The sequence below is a fragment of the Cinclus cinclus genome, chromosome Z, assembly GCF_963662255.1.
Source record: "Cinclus cinclus chromosome Z, bCinCin1.1, whole genome shotgun sequence".
Taxonomy (NCBI): domain Eukaryota; kingdom Metazoa; phylum Chordata; class Aves; order Passeriformes; family Cinclidae; genus Cinclus; species Cinclus cinclus.
Window position 1 is genome coordinate 41,185,861 of NC_085084.1, and position 23,531 is coordinate 41,209,391.

At 42.2% G+C, this 23,531-nt stretch overlaps 1 protein-coding gene across 4 annotated transcripts; it reads right to left on the reverse strand.

Annotated features, from left to right (window-relative positions):
* Nucleotides 1-204: 204 nt before the first annotated feature.
* Nucleotides 205-17,179, reverse strand: LPL (lipoprotein lipase). Of its 4 annotated transcripts, none has more exons than XM_062513075.1 (11): nt 16,765-17,179; nt 11,627-11,638; nt 9,840-10,000; nt 9,545-9,724; nt 8,815-8,926; nt 6,724-6,957; nt 6,239-6,481; nt 5,060-5,180; nt 4,071-4,253; nt 2,793-2,897; nt 205-2,039 (listed from the first exon to the last, which is right to left on the reverse strand). In XM_062513075.1, the coding sequence occupies exons 1-11, from the start codon at nt 16,826-16,828 to the stop codon at nt 1,994-1,996; spliced, it is 1,461 nt and encodes a 486-aa protein (XP_062369059.1). In that variant the 5' UTR covers nt 16,829-17,179; the 3' UTR covers nt 205-1,993. The 4 variants fall into 4 exon arrangements, with proteins under 4 accessions (XP_062369059.1, XP_062369060.1, XP_062369058.1 ...); XM_062513076.1 differs by lacking the exon at nt 11,627-11,638 and adding an exon at nt 14,802-14,803 and having other exon boundaries at nt 16,761-17,179; XM_062513074.1 differs by lacking the exon at nt 11,627-11,638.
* Between the last annotated feature and the right edge of the window lie 6,352 nt (nt 17,180-23,531).

A 23,531-nucleotide genomic window follows, 5' to 3' on the forward strand; every position in this document is an offset into this window, starting at 1 on the left:
CCTTTAAACTCATAAATATCTTATTTACAGCTAATAAATAACATCAAAAGCTAAATCATGTTTCCTTATGAAAAGAACTTTCACTATTTTGTATCCAAATTCTAAATTTGTTTCTGTTTGATCCTGTATTAAGAGCACAGTTGTCCAGACACTTTGCTTCTGAAAAAATTATCTTTTAAGAGAAAATTGCATCAAAATGTGGAATCTATAGGGAATAAATCATTGTATTTATTTTTAGAGGTCTCAAATACAGTGGCTTAATACTCAACCCCACCCTCAGTGACTCATCACATCTCTGCTGTGGTTTAATCAAATGTGAAATCAAATGCGAGCAAATTCAGAGCTATTAATATTCCAACATATTGCACTGTTTAAGACTTTTATCCCCAAATATACTAGCAGCTGCAGTTGGAAAGAGGAAACAAATTGTGCACATAAACACACACATTTGTTTGCTTTGCTTTTAAGATCGGACAATATTGGAGAAATCACCATCTCCATGCTATCTTGCACATGCAGGAAAAGACTACAACACCCAGCATCAATAGCAAACATTACATTTCTCCAAATGTCTACCTTCAAGCCCTTGTACCTCCCCAGCATTTTGTTTATGCTCTAGAAAGTTAAAAGAGGGCTATAGCACCTTTCAGCACACTAAAAAATCGTATGTTGCTTAAAAATTGGGAAGCAGACTGCCTTCAATATACCTATTTTTTTAAACTTGCAGCATGGCTAACCTGAGTGTTTTTCAGAGCACTCCTTCTTGTGGAGCACACAACCAGGCTGCTTTTAACTGGCTCAGCTCCTGCTTCCTGCTGAATTCCATCTCGCAGCAGAAAACTATACAGCTCCTAGCACTATACCACAGCCAAGAAACAAACCGAGATGGATCACTAGCAGTCACAATTCCAGTACAGGGAAGTATGAGCACCCTTGTCAGCTATCAAGTGAGTTCACTTGCACTGAAAGCTGCATACAGCAGACACTCAGCTGTATGACTGACACTTGGTGCCAAAGAGCAGAGAAACTGTGACAGTTTTGGCATACATGACGCAAGCAAGCAAAGAGAGGGTGGAGGGTGGGGGAAATATCTGTATCCTGCATTTTCTGGTAGCTCAGTTCCTCTCCAGTTCCATTTTCACAGTGTTGAAGGCTAGACTGTATCATTTGCTATAACTGAAAGCATAGATAAAATATTAAATGTATGCATAAGACACTGGCATTGCTACCTTTTCCCACAGCTGTTATTTATTTCAGGGTAAGCGGCATAGAAGTATATAGCTTAAAAGATCATACTTATTGCTAAGCAGCACTGGCATCTACCCCCAATTAAATACATTCATAACCACAAACTAAAAAATTCATCCCCATATTAAGTCAGTCCCTGACACCTTCTAGTATGACACACAGCAAAGGTGTATTTTTTTCACATGTGAAACCTACTTGTTTGCTAAACACACACTTGAAAACTATGAACTCTCTCCACTAAAATGCCTGAAAACTCAGTTAGCCAAGACAGAAAAAAAATCCATCTAGTTTCAAATGAATCCTGAAAAGAAAAAAAAACAACCAACCAACCAAAAAAAAGCCCAAAACCAAATGAAACAGAAACAACAAAAAATAAAACCAAGTACAGGCTTTGTTTCTTTTCAATAAATATTTAAAAATTGCTATATAGGATCTGATGTCAAGAGACCTTGTCACAAGGCACCATGATTAAGCAAAATTACCTATATCTTTTCAGCACTCCAAGCTTTTGGCATGTTGTTTTGCAGGTTTCTTTTTGTTTTTAACTATTTGGATAATGTATCTTTATGGTTAGTAACTTCATATGCTGAGACTTTTTTACAAGAAGTCTCTCAAACAGCTAAGAATAGCAGGCAAAAATCCAGCAGCTGATAAATATTTCTATATATTTGGTTCTGAACATCCAGTCCACAGGGATGAACAGACTTTTCTCCTCCCCAGTGTGAAAAATCTTTGTTCTTGTCACTTAAGCAGATTCATGAGCAGAATTTTCTTTCGAGGCTTTCTTGGAACTGTGGGGAAAAAAAAAAATTTAGGCGATGAGGAAGATGTAAGATACTTGTTCCCTCGTCTTATTTTTGAGAACTAAGATTTTTAAACTCCCTACTTAACAGGAAGACAAATGACGTGCTTGGGCTTCTCTTGGCTTTTGCTTGATTTTATGTCAGATACACACAGAGAGGTCTCAAGGCCTGTCCAGGTCATTGCCCCAGAGTAGCAGCCAGCACATGTGCATTTTTATGCAGAGCTATATCTCAGTCCAGAAGTGTCCCCATGAGACCATTCACATACAGCTATTGAACTAAAATAAATATAACCACTCCTCTATCTCAGGCTTTGGTGGGTGAAGTCCAAGGATTGTCCCCACTTTCAATCTGGGTCAGGAGAATTATTGATAAAAATATTAAAGTGCACTAAAGGCCTTATCAAAGAAAGACAGGACCTCTGATCCACAGAGATTAAAATCTCAGGAATTCACTCTAGTGCCTTGTCTGTAACCCTCTCTAACAGTCCCTCATAATATAAGAGGCAGTGACCAGCACTTGCTTCTCAACCATGCCAACAACCATGAAAGGATGGTTAGCAGAGAAGCCAGCTAAGAGCTTTTAAGCTGCTAAAGTGGCCAAAAGCAAGCTGCTGGTTAGTCTGAGCTATGATGCTTCTGAAGCCTTGAGAAGACTAGTGCACAAGTCATTTAAAGGGAAAATTTTATTACCGCTCAAGTGCTAATAAAACAATCTAAAACCAATAGTTATTACTCATACCCTCCTCTCTTCCTATTGATGGGCTGCTCCGAGCATTTCACAAATATTGCTGCCTCTTCTCCCTTGCTGAGACGTGAGGTGCCATCTCGAGAACAGAACACCACTCTGTGGAATAAATATTGGAAAAATCACATGACTGAGCCAAACATCCCTTTCTAATCTTAGAAAGACGACTGGTGCTTGGGAACAATCTTTGTCACGTGGGGCACTGCTACTTCACAGGCCTGTGAGAAAGTTATTTTTAAAAGAGAATTCTGTAACAAAAAGAAATGTTGTGCAAGAACCGGTAAATTAACTATACATGGGCATCAAAGCATAGTTGTAACTTCCACTGATCCGTCGCAAAAAATCTTCTTGCAGCTAAGACAGCAGAAGTTCTATCCAAAAGTCTCTTGGATCTTTGTTTACACCAGTCTTTATGTGAGTTTTTTGTCAGGTGAATGAACTTGGAAGAAAGTCATACTCCCACAAATGTTTGCAAACGAAGTAGGTTACAATTTCCAGAAAACACGAGCACTTGCTTTTCAATTTATCAGTACTTTCCCCACCCCTATATTTGCTCAGCTCTGATAACTGTTCTTTGATCGTGATTGACCTGTTTATTCAAAGAAGAAACTTATTATTATTTACTATAGAATACATAGGACACACATACTCTGTTCTGGGCCCATGTTCTGCAAACAAATCTCAGGTTTAGTGAATATGAGTATTTCAAAAGATTCATGTCAAAGCACTTCTGTTCAGACTTTGATGTTTCGACATTCACCCATTAGCAATGTCCTGCAACAGTCACATGTTTCAGTTTTCACCCACTATTCAGGTATTTAAACCCTAAGAAAATCCAACTCAACTAAGCAATAATTTCTTGTGCAAACACTCTTATGGAAGTATTTCTAAAAATCTCCATCTAAGCATGCTCTGTGTAACAAAACCTACACAAACACCCAGCATGAAAAGGACAGAAATTGCAAGCACACTTACAGATGCTGGTTCAAGGAGATATTCTCCTGCATATTATAATTAATCTTAAGTAGATAGAATAGTGGGATACAATTTAATTACATGGGAGTAGGACTGTAAACTGCAGATACCAGTGGAAGTAAATGACTGAACCTGGCTGATTTAAATGGTGGTTTGATACAACTGGAACCCTGATTATCATTATGCTGCACCTATTTGTAACTGCTTAACATGTTTTCCTCATCCTGTGAGATGTCAGAAATCAGGAAGCACTGTCAATTAGAGCTAATATAGATTATAACAATCAAAACAAGTTACTTTTTCTGAGTTTCTCCTGACTTCACTCTGATTCTCTGGATGTCAAATGTAAAAGGAGTCCACCAGTCTGACCAGCTGAAGAAGGTGTCTTTTTCCCACTGCAGCTTCAGCATAAGCAGGTCTCCAATATCCACTTCTGTGTAAATCAGGAAGGAGAAGGTCTTGTTTGAGGAGACTTCAGGCCTGTCGGGAGAATAATAAGGGAAAAAAAAAATAACCAAACAAAAAACAAACAAACAAACAAAACAAGAAACCTGAAACTCTTGGACAGACAAAGAAAATTAAGGAGCAATAGAACCTAGAATTTTTGTGCTCCAAAGAAGGAAGCAACTTTCTGCATAGTTTTGATGGATGCAGTAAGGAAAAAAAAGCGCCTCTACCTTTTGCAGAGGTAAAAGGAACTTCCTTCTGTAGCAAGATTGGTAAAATCCTGGGACAGTCTGCCAGGCAAGGGCTGTCCTTTCCTGTGCTGGTGACTCAGAAAAGCCAAACAACCACCACCAATAAACAGTGTACATTCCTCAGAGCAGAAAACAGGCTTTAGTGTTTTCTAGCTCCATTCCTTGCCAGCCGGTGTCTAGAGATGTACATACAAACTTCTGCTTATTTGCAGAGCTGCGAAAGCAAATCCCAAGTCACCCTCAGGTTCTGCCGTGAGACCTTCAGATGCATAAGTCTACTTTTAAGAAGATTTAACATGGTATAAAGATACTGAGAAGAAAATAAGAAAGCACTGGAAAAAATTCTTATTAGGCTGAGTCACAGGTCAGACTTCATGTTTCCATATTTCAGATGTCTTATGAAGAATTGCTCCTGTAGGATTTGGTTCATTAGCTTCAGTGAATGGAACTCCTTGATCAAGGACAAGAGCAGATTCTGGGACCCTGTAAGATTACTGTAGCTGGAGCTAGAACAAGTTTTGCAGTTGAAACTTTAACAAATTTAGGTAAACTCAACAGTACTTTGCAGATGTTTCTGTAGCTACTCACAGTGTGAAACCAATGTTCTCACTCTCGTCTAGAGTGCCATAGAGAGACATCAGGAATGGCTGGTTTGTCTTGGTCATGTTAGTCTTTCCAAAGAAATGGATCTTGACCTGGTAATGAAAGACTAAAAGAACACAGAAGAAAATGCCATTAGGAAAACTCAGTCTCCAAAGAGACAACTGGTCACAAAACCACCCTGCCTCACTTCTGAAAATCCTAGGCTGAAATATGCCAACTTCACTAAAATGAGTTTATTTCCCTGTGGGTGTTCAGGGAACTGTTTTTGTGAGAACATAAATATTAGCAAGCAAGGCAATCACCATTAAAGAACACCTTTGCAGTTCTTGCACCTAAACTCTGCACTCAAGCTGCCACTATAATAACCCCAGGGTATGCAGTATTGCCTTCAAAGCTGCTATTGAATGTATGAGACTTGCTATACTTGACTTGAAACAAGTGAGCTGTGCCCTTCTCTTACAAGAAGCTTGGTAAAAGGAAAAAAAAAACAACCCATTGACACTGCAGATTAAGCACCACATGCCAACTGGTATTCCCAGTCTTGCAGCTGCTCTAACAGTGCAGAAATATGCCTTTTAATTGTTGGTCCATCACACAATCTACACTATATTAGCATACCGTGGGGTACAGGCAAAGCTAAGGAGGAAAATGAAGTAGTAAGATCCAATGCTCTCAGTTCTCTCTGGCATTGTCTTCCTCAGACCTTCCACAGAAGCAGCAGGAATCAAGAACCGCTGGGATATTTTAATGAGGGCTGGTGCTCCTCTTGCAAGTGCACTACCAAAGGCACAAATCTGATGTTTGCATATCTTTAAATAAGGTGCTCACCAGACAGAGTTCTGCTGATTATTTCCCCAGCAGAAGGAAGAAATCATTTGGATGAAAAACACCGAAAAATTTCAAGTGATCTGGCAGCAGAGGAAGTCTAACTTTTGCTACTTAGAAACTTTACAAAATACCTTTTGTTTTGCACTTTACCCCACACCTGGAGTAAGACAACACTTTTGTCTGAGACATGTATTCAATGGCTAAGGACAGGCCAGCTTCCCCCTGCTCACCGCAGGGACCACAGCAGCAGCATTCCCATCTGCAGCCCATGCCCACCACAACACACAGCAGGGCACAAGTACCACTCCTGCTCACCAGTAAGCAAGGAGTGCCTACCTTTATAGGGCATCTGAGCACGGGTTTTCAGATACATCTTGGTGTTCCTCTTTGTTCTCACTCTGTTGACCTTGTAACCCAAATTGTTGCAGCGGTTCTTGCGGCAGCTCAGGCAGAGGCCCTTCTCGAAGGCCTCCTTTGTGTTGCAGCGGTAGGCCATGCTGGGCTTTTCTTCATTCAGGAGAGAGTCAATGAAGAGGTGGATGGATCGTTCATGGGAGCATTTCACCAGCTGATCCACATCTTGAGAGAATGAAAATGTGTAATATGTATATAACGCATGCATATAATCATAAAAACCCCTAAGCAATGCTGTCAACAGGCATGATCCACTATGGCAGAGCTGGGGTTTACAGGATGACTTTTAAAAGCACTTGAAATAACATGTTCCTGTGCCTCTCAGAGATCTTTCCTTGCAAGACTTCTTGCAGGGCCATTCAGGTCTCCCTCAGAATGTTATGCTGTTTGTTTCAGAGCAACCTCACCTCCAAGGCCTTTCTCAGCGATCAGGCGCAGTGCTTCCCCAAAATTGCAACCTGGCTGGAAACCTCCACCATTGGGATAAATATCAATGTGCCCAACAGGTTTCTGGATCCCAATGCTGCGGTCTGGAGAGCCTCGGGTATAGGTGTGTAGGACATCCACAAACTCAGCATCATCCGGGGAGAGGCGGGTGAGTTCGTCAGCATACTCAAAAGTAGGACCAGCAGGATCCAGACCTTTATGGGGCAAACCACAAAGATAAACTGAAATTATTGTCTGCTAAGATGCTGACATTGATAGCAAATGCCAAACTCAGCTGCCACACTAGGCTGGAATATTGGGTTTTACTGTAGGCATTACAGATGGATCATTTAAATAACATTCATGTATACAGGAGAGTCAAATGCACTACCTTGAAAAGTTGTCACTGCTTAAAAAAAGTAAAAGTGTATGCAAACACATGGAACAAAGCCCAGCTAACTTCCTCAGAGCTGTAGCATTTCCAGTGTATGGAAGAAACAAGTTCATAAGTATTTTCTCAATGCCTTCCCCACTTGTCAGGAAATGTAGAACTTGTGTTTGAAGTGTCTGAAATATGGAAAAGTCTTGCTGACAACTCCATGCCAGGGGAACAGGTGGGAAACATTAATAAGGGCTTCACTGTCTACATACCTAAGGGGAAGGGGATTATTATGGTAAACTGTCAAGATGCAGCAACATTAACATCAAAAAAACCCAGAACTATACTGCCAGTAAACAAGTACTATCTCCGTACTGCTCAGATATATCTCTGTATACTGCTCAGACAAGGAGCTGAGAGATGGGTGAAGGGACACATCTTTTCTTCAGCCCTCAGCTGGGGACAGGCACCTGTGCTGTTCCCCACAATTAGCTCTGTCCAGTGTGAGCTGCCTCTCCCTCATCTGTGAGGGCTTCAGGGGCTACAGTGCATTGCTCCCTGTGCTTTTCCCAGAGAAAAGTTCATCCTCAGCACCAAGAGTAACTGCGGAGTCATAACAGAAGGCTACTGATATGTCAGTGATTTGGCAGCCTCAGTGAAAGCAGCAAAGATGCAACTTCAAGAAAGGAAGAGCAGAGGGACCAGCACTTTGGCCACCTGACTTTAATCTGCCAGCTCTCAGGACTCAATCTTTATAGATGTGATTGCTAGCCCAGCTTTCAACACGCCTTTGGATCTGGTATCACAGCCAGGCTCAGGTGAAAGACTAAAGGGTGCCAGGATTCTCTTCTGAGTGGTGCTCCTAATCTCTCTCAGCAACAAAGGCACCACAGATGAGCAGTTTTCTTAGCCTCATTTGCTGATGCTGGCAATTACTTTGTCACTGAGATCAGTGCTAGCGGGTCAGCTGTCCAGGTGCTGGCTTGTAAACCAGCCCTAGAGCGTCCATGAATTCTGTCTTGTCTAGCAGATTTCTCAGAATCCAAAAATCACCTTAAACAGACATTTGAGCAGACATAGCAACAGAGCAAGTATCAAATTCTCGTAGTATTATTTCCAGCCTAGAATATTTCTTGAGCCTATTATTATTAACTCTGTAATAACCCACAGTGGATCTCTTCTGGTTATCTGTCCAGTCTCCCTTTGAGCCCATATAAACTTCTTGCATTTGGATAATTCCTTGGCAAAGAGTTCTGCAGGTACTAAACCTGCTGCAGCAGAATTTACTTCCTGTTCTGTTTCAATGGCTCCCATCAGCTGCAAGGAATGACTGCCTGGATAAATACAACCCACAGAATTTCGTATGCTGCAAGAGATACTGTGACCTTTCCCAAGCCATGGTTTGTTCAGTCCCCACCACAACCCCCAAAATTACTCTTTTATCAAGGCCTATTCACTCATTTCTTGTAAAGAAGCAAATAAAGGCTTCTCACTCACCACCTTTGTTGATCTTTCCAAAATCTTTTTCCAGTTCTACCCCAGAAGTATCAGCCCTGCTGTTTCATTAAATAATGAATACATAACCAAAGTACTTCCAGCAAGCAACAATAATTCAGGTGATTTTTCAGTGGAACATAATATTTCTTTATGGAAGAGATGCAAGTCTTCACTCCACAGTCACAGGTTTTCTTACCCGTAATTCTGTTCACCTTCTTTTTGGTCAGGTTCCCAGCAATACCAGCAGCATGGGCACCTAGACTGTACCCCAGCAAATGGAGATTGTTGAGAGGATAATTGAATTGCTCCTGCAGGAGGGAACAATTCATTTAAAGTTCACAACCAAACACAAAAACATCAGAAGACACAAAATAAATTTTTTTGTTAATACTGGGGGTTTTTTTCTTCTATTTGAAAAATAGAAGAAACACTGTACAGTCATCATAATTTTGTGTCATTGCAGATTTCTTGATGTAACTAATTTATGGCCAAAATCTAAACTGAGAGGAATGAAAAATAAAGGGCAGAACAGAGGGCTGTTTATTTTATAAAGGTTTTCAGCCGCCTTCTCCCCACCAGTTTCTGGATCTCCTAAAGGCAGGGCACTTTTCTGATTCCCAAGGGCTGGCTGCTGTATCATATAGAGAAACCTGTCTTTCATAGCTACCTCTCACAGAGCCCTCAGAAATGCTCTGGGCCCACAGGAACTCATAGACAACAAGGTAAAGTTTCTGAAATGCAGTACAAAAGGCCTCTGAGTAGGAGATAGCCAGTAAACCAAAGCTGGAATTTTACCAGTCCAGCAACACTACTGTCTGCAAGAGTTTAATTCCATCTACCCAACAGGAGATGACTAACACAGCTGCATCATTGGTGTTTTGTCCCGAATGACAGGACATAGAATGTGAGACGTCTCCATGACTTACCTCCATCCAGTCAATAAACGTAGCAACATCCCTTCCCACCAGCCTGGTGTATGCAGCAGACACTGGATAGTGCTGCTGAGCTCGAACTAGCCAGTCCACCACAATGACGTTTGAGTCAGGCTCCCTCTTGTACAGAGCATCCACCAGCTTTGGAACCCAACTTTCATACATCCCTGTTACCTGTTGGTTTTGAAGATTTTAATTAAAATAGGAGATATATTAATATATCTGTGACACTTCTGCACAGTTTATGCGAAGTGTGGTTAAAAGGGAGATTCCTCCCACTTGGTCTTACCGTCCACCCGTGGATCACCACAAAGGTTTTACTGGTATGATTGAAGTTGCACTGTGCCAGGCTGTCCACCTGCCCAGGAACCAGGTAGCAGATATCTTCATCGGGCTCTGCAGGCGTCCGTAAAGAAAACTTGCTCTCGATTCCTTCAAAATTGTTTTCACCTGATGTAAGAGTGCAAGAAAACATATAGCAGTGTTTTAGGAGTACCAGGACAAAGTCAGAAGGCACAGGTTCAAAGTTGGAGAGACATGTGGAACTGTCAAAAAATGGGAGGTGTGGTTTTCATTTCCTACAGCACTCAATGGACATACAACAGCCATGTAAAGGGGAAATTAAAGGGTTAAAATTGCTCCCCTTCCAAGGTTCTGCTAAAACGTTGTAAGTAAGAATCTGCTGAGCTGTATGAATTCATTTTAAAAGTCACTATTTTCCCCATTACATTAAGCAGGAAACCTCTTAAGTAACACAAGAGAAAACTTCACAGGACAGTCACAGACAGTCATCCAGGAAAGCAGAGTTACTACCATGCTATTACATATTTTGGTGGTGTATCTTCTACATCACCAATAATCACTGCCTAATAAGGCCTTTTAAACACCGTGTAGTTGCAGTACATTAAAAGCTGTGAAGTCACCACTGTTTTATAAAATACTAGTTTTAAGTTTTGACCAACAAACAGCAGGTGAGAAAATTAGACACACATCAGAGGAAACTGAACTAGCAAACCATCAGTCTATTTAAGAGTACATTTTCAGGTCATCTGATAATCTACAGAAAAAGAAGCTGCAGAAAAATATCAACTCTGCCTGAAGCAGAGGGAAGGAGACTGAGGAGATGCAGACCATGTACTGGTGGTAACAAAGTATGTTTGCAGGAAAAGATGTCTCACTCCAAATTCCAGCTTCAAAATTTAAGTACTCCTTTTCCTGCCAGGACAGAGAAGTGACTTTAAGCTTCATACTCATTATTTCCTTTGGGAAGAAACTTAAATGTCTTCTCTTTTTATGTCTGATTCAACTCTCAAATGCCTCTATGTACAGCACACACTGTAATTAACTTCTCAAAACCCCAAACCCAGTTTGGCAGCTTGAGTTGGGCAAATAGTGATTGCTTGTTTTTCAAGTGCAGCTGAATTTAAGCCAACTCTGTCCTGCCCAGCATTGTCTTTCCTGGCATCAAGACCACCAGTCTTTCACAAACTCCTAAACACACGTTAATGAATGGCTCCAAGCCACCATAGGGAATACAAATGAACACGGTAAGGACCTTATGTTAGGCAGGCAAAACAGATTTCCACTCTTTTTTCCCATTGCAGAGGTGGTTTTCTACAATAATTGGTAGATTTGTACTTCCTGCATAAAGTTGTGCAGCATCACTCAGGTGATAAATAACTAACAATTCATTTTTTTCCAAAGCAGTTTTTCTGGTCTTCTCATGCAAGCTACAATAAACAGCAAGGCAGTGACTTATGCCTGACCTCACCTCTGGGAGCTCTATAAAGTCTGGGAAGTCTTTGCTGTGCTTGGAGGGTCACAAGAAATCACGGTCTAACCTCTTGCATTAGGTCTAAAACCAGCACAGAGCCTTGCAACAAATGCTCATGTAGCAGTCTCAGAGAAACTTGTCAGCCATAACTAGTGGCCTAGCATTGCCCAAGTTCAGCTTGATTTCTCACCTGTCAAAGCACATACAGGAAATCAAGAACTGTTCACTGAACAGAGGCAGTACTCAGCTTTAGGTTTTGACCTTGACTGTGCTAGGCTGGCTAGCTAATCCAGGATAATTACACTGAGGGCCCCCTTCCTGCCTCCTTCCTCCTAAAGAAAGGTGTTTTTCATAGACCTTACCCTTCCTTCTACCAGTAGAGGTATTCACATAATGGTAAATATAACATTTTACCCACTAATGAAAGCTAAATTTACCAAACTAACCAAATTTTTGCACCTTTCCTCTATTTTTGCAAGTTCAAAATTTCATTTTGCAACCAACTGACAGTATAAAACATTTTAATTTTTTTAACAGATCTTTAGACCTGTATTATTTACTTTTTATCCAGAAAAAGAAAAGTCACAAAGGCTGGTTAAATATCAGCTGTAACTTTTCACTCAGATGTGAATCAGTAAAATCTTGAAAGGAATAAGAACAGCTTTCAGCTGTAAGGCAGACAACGCTAGGACTTTCAATTATGTATATTCCCTTCTAGTACAGGAAGCTGAACAAGAATAGTCCACCTGCTCACTAGTTAATAGTGCTTCCTTTCATACCTAGATATCATTTCCCTTCTGGATTACACTTATCTGATAATCATCCAAAATCTAAATTACATTGATATCCTGTCTTGTAGTGTGTTTTCAATTACAAACACATGCTAGAATTTGCATGTAAGTTCAGACCACAGTTCTTTTGAAAACAAGCTCATAGGAAATTTATAATTCTAAGTGTATTGTACTTAAGGGTACACTTGGAAAAGTGCACCAAGCTTAGAAAGACTGCAGTACTGTGGCACCTGCCACTGAAGATGTGCTAAGTGCTTCACACATATTTGCATGTTTTAGTCTCAAAATTTTTGATGGGGATTTGAGAACATAAAATCACCGAGATACAGTCACCACCAGGAAAGCAGCAGCTGCAAAGCAACAACCCATGAGTTAGGGAAATGGCAGGCAGTCACTTCTCTCATTTAACTATGTTGTATGAGGAATTAGAAAGTCAGAAGAAATTACTGTTATCATCTTATGCCCACGAAAATTGTCATGCTATCTTATGTCCACACATGGTCAGTTCCCAGCAGGCAAGATACCCTTTGGATGAGGGAAGTGTGTGTGTAGTGGAGTTTATTACAGACTTCTGCATGGTGTGCTCATCAAGAAGCTTTTCTTGAAATTTGTCTGAGTTTGGCTTTGCAAATTCTGCACAGCACAGAGCAGAAGATATCTTGTCTATGCCTAAAGTTGTGCTGCACACAAGCTGCAGTACCACATCACATCCCAGCTTCTGCAGAATTCAGGTGCACATAGTCTGTACATATTTACCACATAGACCAACACCTACATGTACATACTTTAGACTTGAAGCAGAGAAGTTACACGGCATATCACTTCAGAAAATTAGTATTTCCCACTTCTGCTTTCATACCTCATTGTATTTCCTGGTCTATTAAAAAACTATTCAGAACCAAACTTTCATAGTCATTCATAGACTTTTGCCACAGACCTTTTCTTCACAGATTCAAAGGGAGAAGTCTCTTTGAACCATGTCCTGAGACAGTGAACCACTGGGCCTCACTCTTATGGTCTTACACAAAGATGTGCAGAGACAACCAATGTACAGACTCACCATGGTTTAGTTAATAAGATGTTTTAACTCAAATTAATTAAACCACAGAAAATACAAAAATAGGTGGTTCTCAGCATGTTCTGAAAAGTGGACAGAAATTCATCTGAATCAACATTGCATTTTTCATAATGTGGATACAGAAATTAGATACAGCAATATATATACATCCATGTTGAGATACCGAAGTAGCTTTTCATGACAAGAATGCAAGTCCCATTTCTAAACAAGGCCTTTTAATAAAACAGACTGGAAGTAAACACATGCAGACAAAAAAGAAATCCTTGCTTTTGCTGAAAACTACACTTTCCCAGACGTAGTTCACGAAGTTACAAAGGCATGTGTTATGCATTGTCAAAGCTTCCAGGCCCACAGTTACAAATACAAGCACTTGTTGCAAAATGAAGTTTTCTGTCTACAGCTATGTGCTCACAGTTGCCATGACCTACAAATGGGATATTTTAGGAAACTGAAGCAAAATTAAGGGAGCAGAATTAAGCATTAAATGACCAGTTCCAGATGGAGGCTGGCTTTTCAGGCTGTATCACCAAAACTTCACCATTTTGTCATGCTATACACTTTTCTTACACCCCTACATCCACAATATAAGTTTCCATATTGAAAAAAAAAAGAACAAACAAAAAAACAAAAAGCTATCCTGCGCAGCAAGGTATTGAGAACCTCACAGAATTCTAAGGGGGGGTGGGGGAGGAGGAAAGCAGATTACTAACTGGGAAGTTAGAAGTTTTGTTTTTCCTGACCAAAGTTTGTGACACTTTGGACTTGCAACACGTGAAATTCCATTCAGTTAGGGACTCCTATCAATTATCAATTTTGAAAGCATCCCACAAACTTTAAGCATTCTGACAACACTAACCAAAAGAATTCAGTTTCAAGTCTCTTTCACAGAAAGCCCAATGCAACTTGGCAAATCATTTTGATTGTGAAACTGTTTACCAGTGTTTAGCTGGGTGGAGAATGTGAGTCTTGAGGAAGTAACAACATCTGGAATATTAATCAAAAGTTAAACTGCCCACATCACACAGGTGCCAAAATATGATAACAATGCATTTGCCAGAATGAGTGCGTCTAAGCTATGGTTTTAAAAATGGAATCTTTGATAAACAACAATTTCCTAGCATTATGCACTCAGAAATGGAAATACTATTAGCTAGGTGCAAAGATCCTTAGAAATTATACTGCTAGACTGTGTATTCTACAGCCCACAGAGACATGCATGCACACACATGCACAGCAGCAAATACCTGCACATAACATCGAACACTTACCAGCATATTTAACTGGGCTAAATCTTCCCTCAGCCAACTATCAGGATTAGGATCACCCATCAATCAGTCAGACACCTATCATCAGTCAGAATTCCTAAGAGTTCTGAAGCAAACTCACAGTCAGCTGTAGTAAAGGGCCTATATCACAGAAATGGTTATAATTTAATTTGATCTACACTATAAACTGAAAGCTCACTAATGTCTGTTGCAATCCCAAGAAACCTACCTCACTAATCAGGTTATTGTTTAACCTTGCTGCAGAAATATTACAACTTCAAGTTTACATATGTATTCCTTAATGGCTTCACTTCCCAGGTGGGGCCAATGGAAAGAGCAACACCTCTGGAAAGCTACTGGGGCACAAGTTCAGAAGCTAAGCAAGAACCTCCCAGCTCAAGTTCTGTACCTGGCAAACTGCTGTTCTCCCACTATACACCCCCCTCCATGGCATTTCCTGTCAAATCTTTACTCAGCAGGGACACTCAAAACTCAATCCAGCAGATACCTAACCATCCATCAGTCACCCTGGGATATCTGGAATTAGCCCAAGACAATGAAAATGCAACCACTCTCAGACTTTGCAGTAATATAGAGGTAAGGATGCATGAGAAAGTCCTATCATGCAAATACTTCTGCACAGAGGAGATTCCAGCAAACTTTTAGGAGTGCTTGTGATCATGCTAATCTCCAGCACAACTTGATGCCTGAGAGCCTCGCCTCTGTGCCTTCTCAGAAATGAATTGTTTCTCAAAAGGCCATGCCACAGCTGCCCTGGTATGCCTATCCCAAACATAAGCCATAGAAAAAGCCAGCAACTCACATCACACAACAGTGTAAATATGCTGACTCTGGATTTACACTGGTAAAAATAAGGATCTGCATGTATTCCTAGCAATGTTTTTATCATTTCCTGAAACACCAACATTTTCTTCACCTAGAAAGTCCTTTTCTATGTTGTTTTTAAAATACTCTGGATTCCTGGAGGGCTGAATCATGTGTTTTCTGTGGTTTCAAAAAACTTTTTACTGTGGTGTTCATGGAAGACTGTGGAACTAAAGGCTTGAATTGCTTTAGGATGAACACACAACCTGCTTTCATATAACCTGGTCCTAAGAAGAAATAATGAAATTATTAGTAAGCCTGTAGCAAATCAGCTCCTGCAGGGATGAAAGCTTTCTCTGGGAAGAAAGTTATTTTACTGTATAGAGCTTTGATACAGTGAGGAAAACTGGTTTTTATTGTTTCTGATGGCACAAAATTGGATTCAAAGATAGAATACATTCCTTTCACTGTACCCTAGCACCCCATCCACTTACTTTTGAATACTTCCCTTCAGCTTCCTGGTACACAAAGAAGTAACAAAGGCACCCAGGGCAGAAAAAAAACGGCAGTTTATATATTCCGGTTTAGGATCACAAAGCAGCTTTAGGAGCTACAGCCCCCCTTTCTTCTAAGGCTAGAAACTTTTAAAGGTAAGTGCTGTGTGTGGGAGACCAGTGTAAGAAAGTAAGCCTGGGACAGGGCACTGCTAACAATATTTTAAGAGCTTTTTTTAGTCCTTAAGCTTGAGGAGTAGTGATCTCTTTGTTCATAACAGCTTCAATTACATTGTGATTAATTGAGAGAGCATTAGCGAAAATCCAGCACCGTTTGCACATCTGCTATTTCCTCTAGCTTGGACAGGGTGTCCGTGCACGAGTGCAGGTACAACAGGCTGAGCACAAGCACAGCCGTAAGTGAACCTAGAGAGGGTAAAACACGCTGTTCACTTTCCCCCTAGTGGATTCTGCTCACTACAGGCTTAACTGCAACTCGAACGCATTAACACGATACCGATGAAACTCAGCCTTGCCTTGTCTTAGATGAAGAACTGCACGAAACTGGGATGCTGGGACGGATGAGTCCCACAGAGGAGGAAGCCAAGGGACCTTACCGTGGTGCTAACTGCCGTGAAAATCCCTTGCTGGGGCGCAAGGGACTCTCGGAAGTCACCTTGTCTCTGGGAGAGAAAACTCAGCCCAAACCTCAACAGGTCGGGCCATCAGCCCGGCGGGCTGTGCGCCTGAGTTTCGGCTGGGAACAGGCTCCAGGTCTCTCCTAACAGGATGGAGGTTCCCCGAACAGTCTCTCTCCAGCGCCTTCCAAGCCACCGGGGTCCCGCAGCATCCCAAGCACTCGGGACAGCTTCACAAAGGACGGACTCCAAACTGCTCTTTCCCGCCACGCCGGCAGCCCTTCCACCCAAGCCCCCCTTTGCCAAAAGCAGCAGGCAGCTCCCGTGCACCCCTTGTCCCGGGACTCACCGCCGAGAGCAGGCACCCAGCGCAGGCAGAGGCACACGGCGGCCAGGAACGCCTTCCTCCACATCTCGCCCCCCACCTCGGCACCGAAGTTTCGGGGCGAAAGGAAAAAAAAAAAAGTTTAAAAGTAAGTAAGTAAGTAAGTAAGTAAGTAAGTAAGTAAGTAAGTGCGGTTTTTGCTTTAAAAACTGATGATGACTGAAGAGAAGTGCGGCGCAGAAGCGCAGCGGCGGACAGGGCAGCCCCGGGAGCGCCCAGCACTGCCGGCGCCGCGCCCGCCCGGCCTTATGTGCCGGGCAGTATGCAAATAGGGGAGTAAATATGGGAATATGCAAATGTATAAACATGCAAACGTACACGGGAGCCCCCCGCGCCCATTGGGCGAGCTCCGCGGGGCGGGGCGGGTTCGGACTCGGACCCGAGTTCGGGTTCGGGCTCAGCGCTCTCGCGGGGCTCCCCACGGAGCGGGATGGGATGGGATGGGATGGGATGGGATGGGATGGGATGGGATGGGATGGGATGGGATGGGATGGGATGGGATGGGATGGGATGGGATGGGATGGGATGGGATGGGATGGGATGGGATGGGATGGGATGGGATGGGATGGGATGGGAAAGCCCCGGCTCGGCCCTTGGCTCCGAGCCCTCCTTGCGCCTGGCTCCCACAGCCCTCTGGCCAGCCCAATCCACACAGCCAGGATGCGGTCCTGGTGTTTCACCCCCTGGGTCCTTCCTGCCTATGCCGACCTAGCTCTGCTATGCCTCTGGTGGGGTCTTCCTTCCCATTCCTGCTTTTGCACCAGTAACCAGCAGCTAACTGCATTTTCTGTACAGTGCTTGCAAGGGGCCTTCTGCTGTTTCCTTGAAAAATATTTGCCGAGACCTTGTTTTGCCAGCACTCAAGGAGATACAAGGTTGAAGAAAAAAAATAATTCACTGGAGATTGCATCTGTGCTCTTAAGAAATAAAACATTGATTCCTTGAGCTCTTAAACTCTCTCTGTCCTCCTCTCAGAAATGTGGTTTGCAATGAGATTTGCGTTTGCAGCCATTGGGTGAAAGATCAGTTATGTAAGGACATTAATTTAATAACAATATGAGTTTTCATTTCATTGTGCAGTTTGTTGCCAAAGCCCCAGCTTCATAAAGAAGCTTATGACACAGAGAATGAGGACTCACTAGGTTTTGCAGTGTGAAGTGAACGGGATTCACTTCAAGGGTAAGAGATCTTTCTCATACCAGACACCTTAGGAAAGCAAAACATATCTATATATTAATGTTTATATTAGTGACATTGTTCAATAAGAGATTGCTGAAGTGTAGCAGTAATACTGAGTCACCTTTCCAACTTTAGGTTCTGCAAAATAACCAGTAAGATCTGTAAATGAGATTACATTTTCCCCCAAGACACAACTAGAGTTTCCTCCATCAGCAATCCCTATTTATATCCACAAGGCATCAGAAGAATTTAGTGAGGGTACAAACTGTTCACGCTGAGACTTTTCCATTGAGACAACTAAGTGGAAGGAAGAGGAGGGGGCTAACACAGTGGGTGAGACAGGGAGGGAGACTGGGACTCCAAGCAGGGGATTGGAGGTGAAGAGGCAGAAGAGACCAGCCTTCCTCCCCAGAGGATGGTGGTGATGTGAGCTGGGAAAAATACGGTTTGTGCTGCAGCTTCCTAAGTACTGAGCATATCCTCTAACACACAGTGTTTGAAACCCTCTTGTCAAAACAATAGCAAGAATTTTTTCATGTCTTTCTTTTTCCCAAGTGTGGACTAAACAATAAATTTCTCTTGATCTAATTTGGTTTAAACACTATAGCATAATTTCTGCCCTACAAATCAGCCTGACTCTATCTAGGGTCAGACATCCTTCCTAGAAAATCTCATTCCCTGGTGGCAGCATAAGGCAAACTAAAAGAATAAACACTTCAAGGCAGGCTGCTGTTAGGGAGACTGTCAGGAAACCCTAATCATAGGTGATGCTACCTACCCATTAGAGTAAAACAGAAGATGCAGTCTCCTGATTTGCACAACTACATCCATGGCTACTGCAGAACAGAAGAAAAAATAAAGAAAAAAGAAAAAGAAAACAAAGGGGGGAAAAAAAGCTTACAATATTACATTATTTTTGTGGGAAAATAAGTGGTGTACTTTTAAATGCTTATAGGATCAGGTAGAAAGGAGCAGTGTCAATGCTTGGCTGGCCCTGTCTGTAAATCCATGGGCTGTAATCAGACTTACAGTTAACTCCCAATATAGTTTCTGAAACCCATCAATAGCAAGGGCAGACAGCAGATTTACACAGAATGAAGTCTAATTTGTTACACTGAAAAGGCTTGTTTACATAATTTTTTCTTCATGCCCATGCCTCACACTAAGACATAGTTATGTATCTAAGAAAGAGTTAAGCAAAGTGTCCACCAAATTGAAAAAAAAAAAAAAAAGATAGGAAGAAAAAGTAACAGCAAAACACTAAAAAAGATCTTTTCAACTCATGAAAAGTGGGGGAAAGGGGATAATTCCAGCTTCTTGGATCTTGAACAAAGCGCCTAAGTCTGTTATAAATTCAGATGTAAAAATCTGAAATAGATTGGACACAGCACATTTTCCAACATTTAAAAATCTTTTTTCCCTTGCAGATAATCATGATTGGATGGAAAAGAAGCTTCATGGCATCAACTCAAGGTGCTTCAGTGCAGTCATTAACTGGACTTGAGTTCCTCTTCCTCTGTGAAATACACAATCCTAGAGGGGAAAGCAAAGCTCTGTCTGTAAAACAGAGCCTGATTTATAGTATTCATGGACTCCAAAGTGGGGAGAAGGTACTAGAGTGAGAGCTAAAATGCTGTGCTTCTAATAAGGACTAGGAAAAGCCTGAAAATGGAGAGAGAAGTTGCATAACTAGACTGGTACTTGCACGCACAGACCGTGTAGAAGGTGAAAGTGAAAACAAGCCCAGAAATGTCCCCAATGCAGCACGGGCAGCATTGTGGTACAGCTGTGCTAAACCCTGAGCAAATTCACTGGCTTACACAACGACAAGCAAGGGGAGACCCAACCAGAAAATTTCATTTCCACAACAAAGCTCCAAAGAAAGCTTGAAACACAGTGAGAAGGGAATGGGGGTGACACATCATGACATTTTGAATGTTTTTGTACTGCTTTAACATAAAAGATTTTATAACTGAGGGTGAGAAGTCTTCCAAGAAAAGTATCTGCTTAGAAACAAGCAGAAAATATTCTGGTCTCCTTCTGAATAGGAAACACAAGTAAGAAGTCTTTATTTTTTTTTTCCTTTCTGTAAATATTTGAATTCTTTCTTTCCCCACCCAGAAGAAAAATAGTGAAAATAAAGCCAAAAAAGTCAATGTAAAATTCCAGATTATTTCTGTACTAATAAGTTCAAAGAAACAAACAAAAAAGGATTCTTTTCTTCTCCTTTTAGTTTGTTCAATGATATCAGTGAAATGGTTTTTTAAAATGTATTTTTCTGAAAATCAGCCATTTTTAATGAAACTCCAGTTTGGGAATAAAAAAATTACTCTTCCCTGACTGTTTCAATAACCACTAACTGGGCTACAACATAAACTTCACATGTAGCAGAAGTCCTCCTGTCCTGGGCTGAGCCTCTTTGCTTCAAGTAAGGAACAGCACAACATCAAGACACCCAGGGGCTTGAGGGTGACTATTGAGCCTGTCCCACCTAAACTCATCAACAGGCCCTTTTTGTGGCCCAGTATTTGCCTGCTTCTCCACACTGGCAGGGAGTAAGGACTGCAGGTACCTTCAAGCAAGGGCAGGGACAGCCCAGTGACAGGCAGGTGTGCAGGCAGGTGAGAGCTACAGCTACAGTTGCATCAAAGCCTGTGTGTGGTGGTTATTCCCAATCTCCCTAAATGTGCAGCAGTGGGAAAGGTGGCAGCAGGAACCACCTGGGTGTCTGCTTAGGAACATAATATGTGTGCTTTCACTAGTGCCTGTTAATACCTGGAAGAGCCCAGCTGAAGACATAGAAATATGGGGGACTGTGCAGCAGATGCAGCTCTTACTGCAATAGACAGGACACCAGCTCCTCCCACTAACTTTCTGCTTCACAGAGAGGTTCTTCCAGTCTTTGGTGTCACATAGGAGACAAGAGGCTTTTGTAAAACAGCCTTTAGCTGTTATGTCTTACCATATTTGTCCTTTATATTGCTGTGATATCACTTGCTGTTCTGTTCCCAGGTTGTTTTATCTCACAGACAAGGTCCTCTCACTGATTAGCACAAGGATTCATTCCTCTTCATCTCACTGTTTTATTTCCAGTGCACTATGTAAGCTACTAATTCCTTTTTTAAAAATAGAGATATGGAAGAAATCCTTGCTCTGGTAGTGAGTAGTGGATCCAGTTGTGGAGTAACCCTCACACTGTGATTTCCTCAACTGCTCTTCAATTAATTATCACACTAATGGCAGTGCCTGCCAAAGTCAGCTAGCTGTCTTGCCAGACACATCTTTCAAAATGCAGTGCCAAGGGAGAGACATTCCAGCCAGTTTGGGGTGGCGTGTAGGGGAGTGTAGTCCAAGTCCCCCATTCATTGGCCATGGGGCTGGTGTTCTGATCAGCTATGGTCCCCCCTTGCTGTTGCTCACGTGGCTCCCAAGTCCTGCCTGCAGTAGGTTAAAGATGACGTTGTCTGAAACTTTTGTGAGATTACGAAAATGTGCAAGGGCATAGGGGAGAAGGAGAGAGAGGAGATTTTGCCTGACTAAAAGTGCTCAGTACTAGCAGTGCTTAGGTACCTGTAAGGGCAGAAGCAAGCTCCTGCCAGCAGCATGGAGAGACTCCCCAGCTTAGTGGAGAGACTTCAGCATCTCCTGTTGTCTCATGTTCTTCTCCTGCAGTTTGCTACACCTATATCTCTAACCCCGAGAAGAGAGTCTTCTCACTAAGGTCCCAGCCTGGCAGGCTGTGCTCCTGATTGCCAAAGGGAGAGTGAGTAGGATGAGAGAGCAATGCACAGCACACCGCCCTGGGAAAATGAATGTAATTTTCATCGCACGGAATGCATCAGGGAAGAGGATCCACTTCTCTGGCCTCTGGGCTATCCAGCAAGGGAGAGGATAATTGCAGGCTCTCTGCTTTTCCTTTAGTTCATTCTGCAAGGTTGACAGATGGTGTGTGGTGCAGCCAAGGCTGGATTCCAACTTGTATCTCCTTTAGTTGCTTGCAACTTACTGAGAACAGATTCATCCTTGGGCTGACATTTCCATCTCATCCCAAAGGGGATTTGTTTTAATTTTTATTTAAAGTTTTGGCTGACTTTGCACTGCTTCTTTGGAACTTTGCAACTGGTAAGTAAAACGCCCCCTTGGACCAACACTCCCACTGTGGACATCCAAACCCAGTGCTCATGGAGTGAGGGGTGTGTTACCCAAAGGACAATTCAGCCTGCCTGCAGTCAAAGCACACTCGTGCAGTGTCTCCACAAACTACAGAGAAATCCTGCAGTGATTTTGTGTTCCTAACCTTTATAGGTATCATTTTCACTTCTCATGGAGGTTTAAAAGATTTCAAGCAAAGCCTGAGCTCAGTTAGTGATTTGCCTTCAAACTATGACCAGAAAACAGGCTGAGTTTACATACGCGCAGTAAAATTTCCCAGTCTGATCTATTCTGTTTGCCACAAGTAAGGAAAAAAGAAATAGTATTTATTTCCACCTACTCCCTTCATTGCATTAATTCACTCTCTTGACAAGTATGCTGACATTTTTAGCAACATGTGTAGCTGTGGCCACTGTCCCAGAGATACTTCTGCCAAAACTAAGACATGGCAACAAAAGAGGAAACACAAAGAAGAGAAGAAGGTGAAAGGAAGGACAAGGACCACAGCAGTAAGATCTTACTATTCATCCATCAACTCCAAACACAAGGCAAACTATGGCAGACATTTGAAAAACAGCAGACCAGAGTTCCTGATCATGGAGGACTTCAGATCCCACTGACAGGATTCTCCAGGTTGGAAAATCACATTTTCCATGGGGGCCTCTGTTTTAGAGACAGCTCGTTAGGGAAGCTGCCATCAGCTTGGCCTTCAGGCCAACAAAAGCTGCCATGATTTTCATCTACAGCCACAAATCCAGCAAAGTTTTTTCTGTTTTTAAAGTTACAAAGTTCTCAGTTTGTCATATTTTATGTGCAAGTCACGTGTCTGTCATTGAAGACATTGCCAAATAACACAGAAAAGGCATGTTCCAGCTCCTGCTGAGTCCAGGGGCACTAGCTCTGTGTATCAAGGGCAGCCTTGGAAGCAGAAAGTACAGCCAGTCCACTTCAGGGTCCTCTCCACCAGCCAGATCACACACAGAGAAGATGGAAACTTGGCTGATTTGATGGTCTCTGACACCACCTTCCTCCTGACTCACTGCAGCAGCACCTCAGCACTCCCTTGGGATCCTAGCAGGCAGCAGTGGGGATCTGGGTGAGAGGAAACCACTTTCTGCAGCCCCTAAGGCCATGTGCGAGCACTTTACAGGAGAGTGAGAAGCTGAGGCACCAAAGATTGAAATGGCTTGCCCCAAGGCTGCGTACAATGTGAGGAATATAAAGAAACCCAAAGCACAGACTGCCCTCGAAGGGCAGGCCCCCCACTTAATGTCCTTCCTAAAGGATGTAAAACCAGGAAAAAAAACAAAAAACTACCACCACCACCAACAGCAACAACAACAAAAATACAGGAAAAAGAGGGGAAAGTATTTTCTGCCTCCACCTCCTCCAGAAGACAT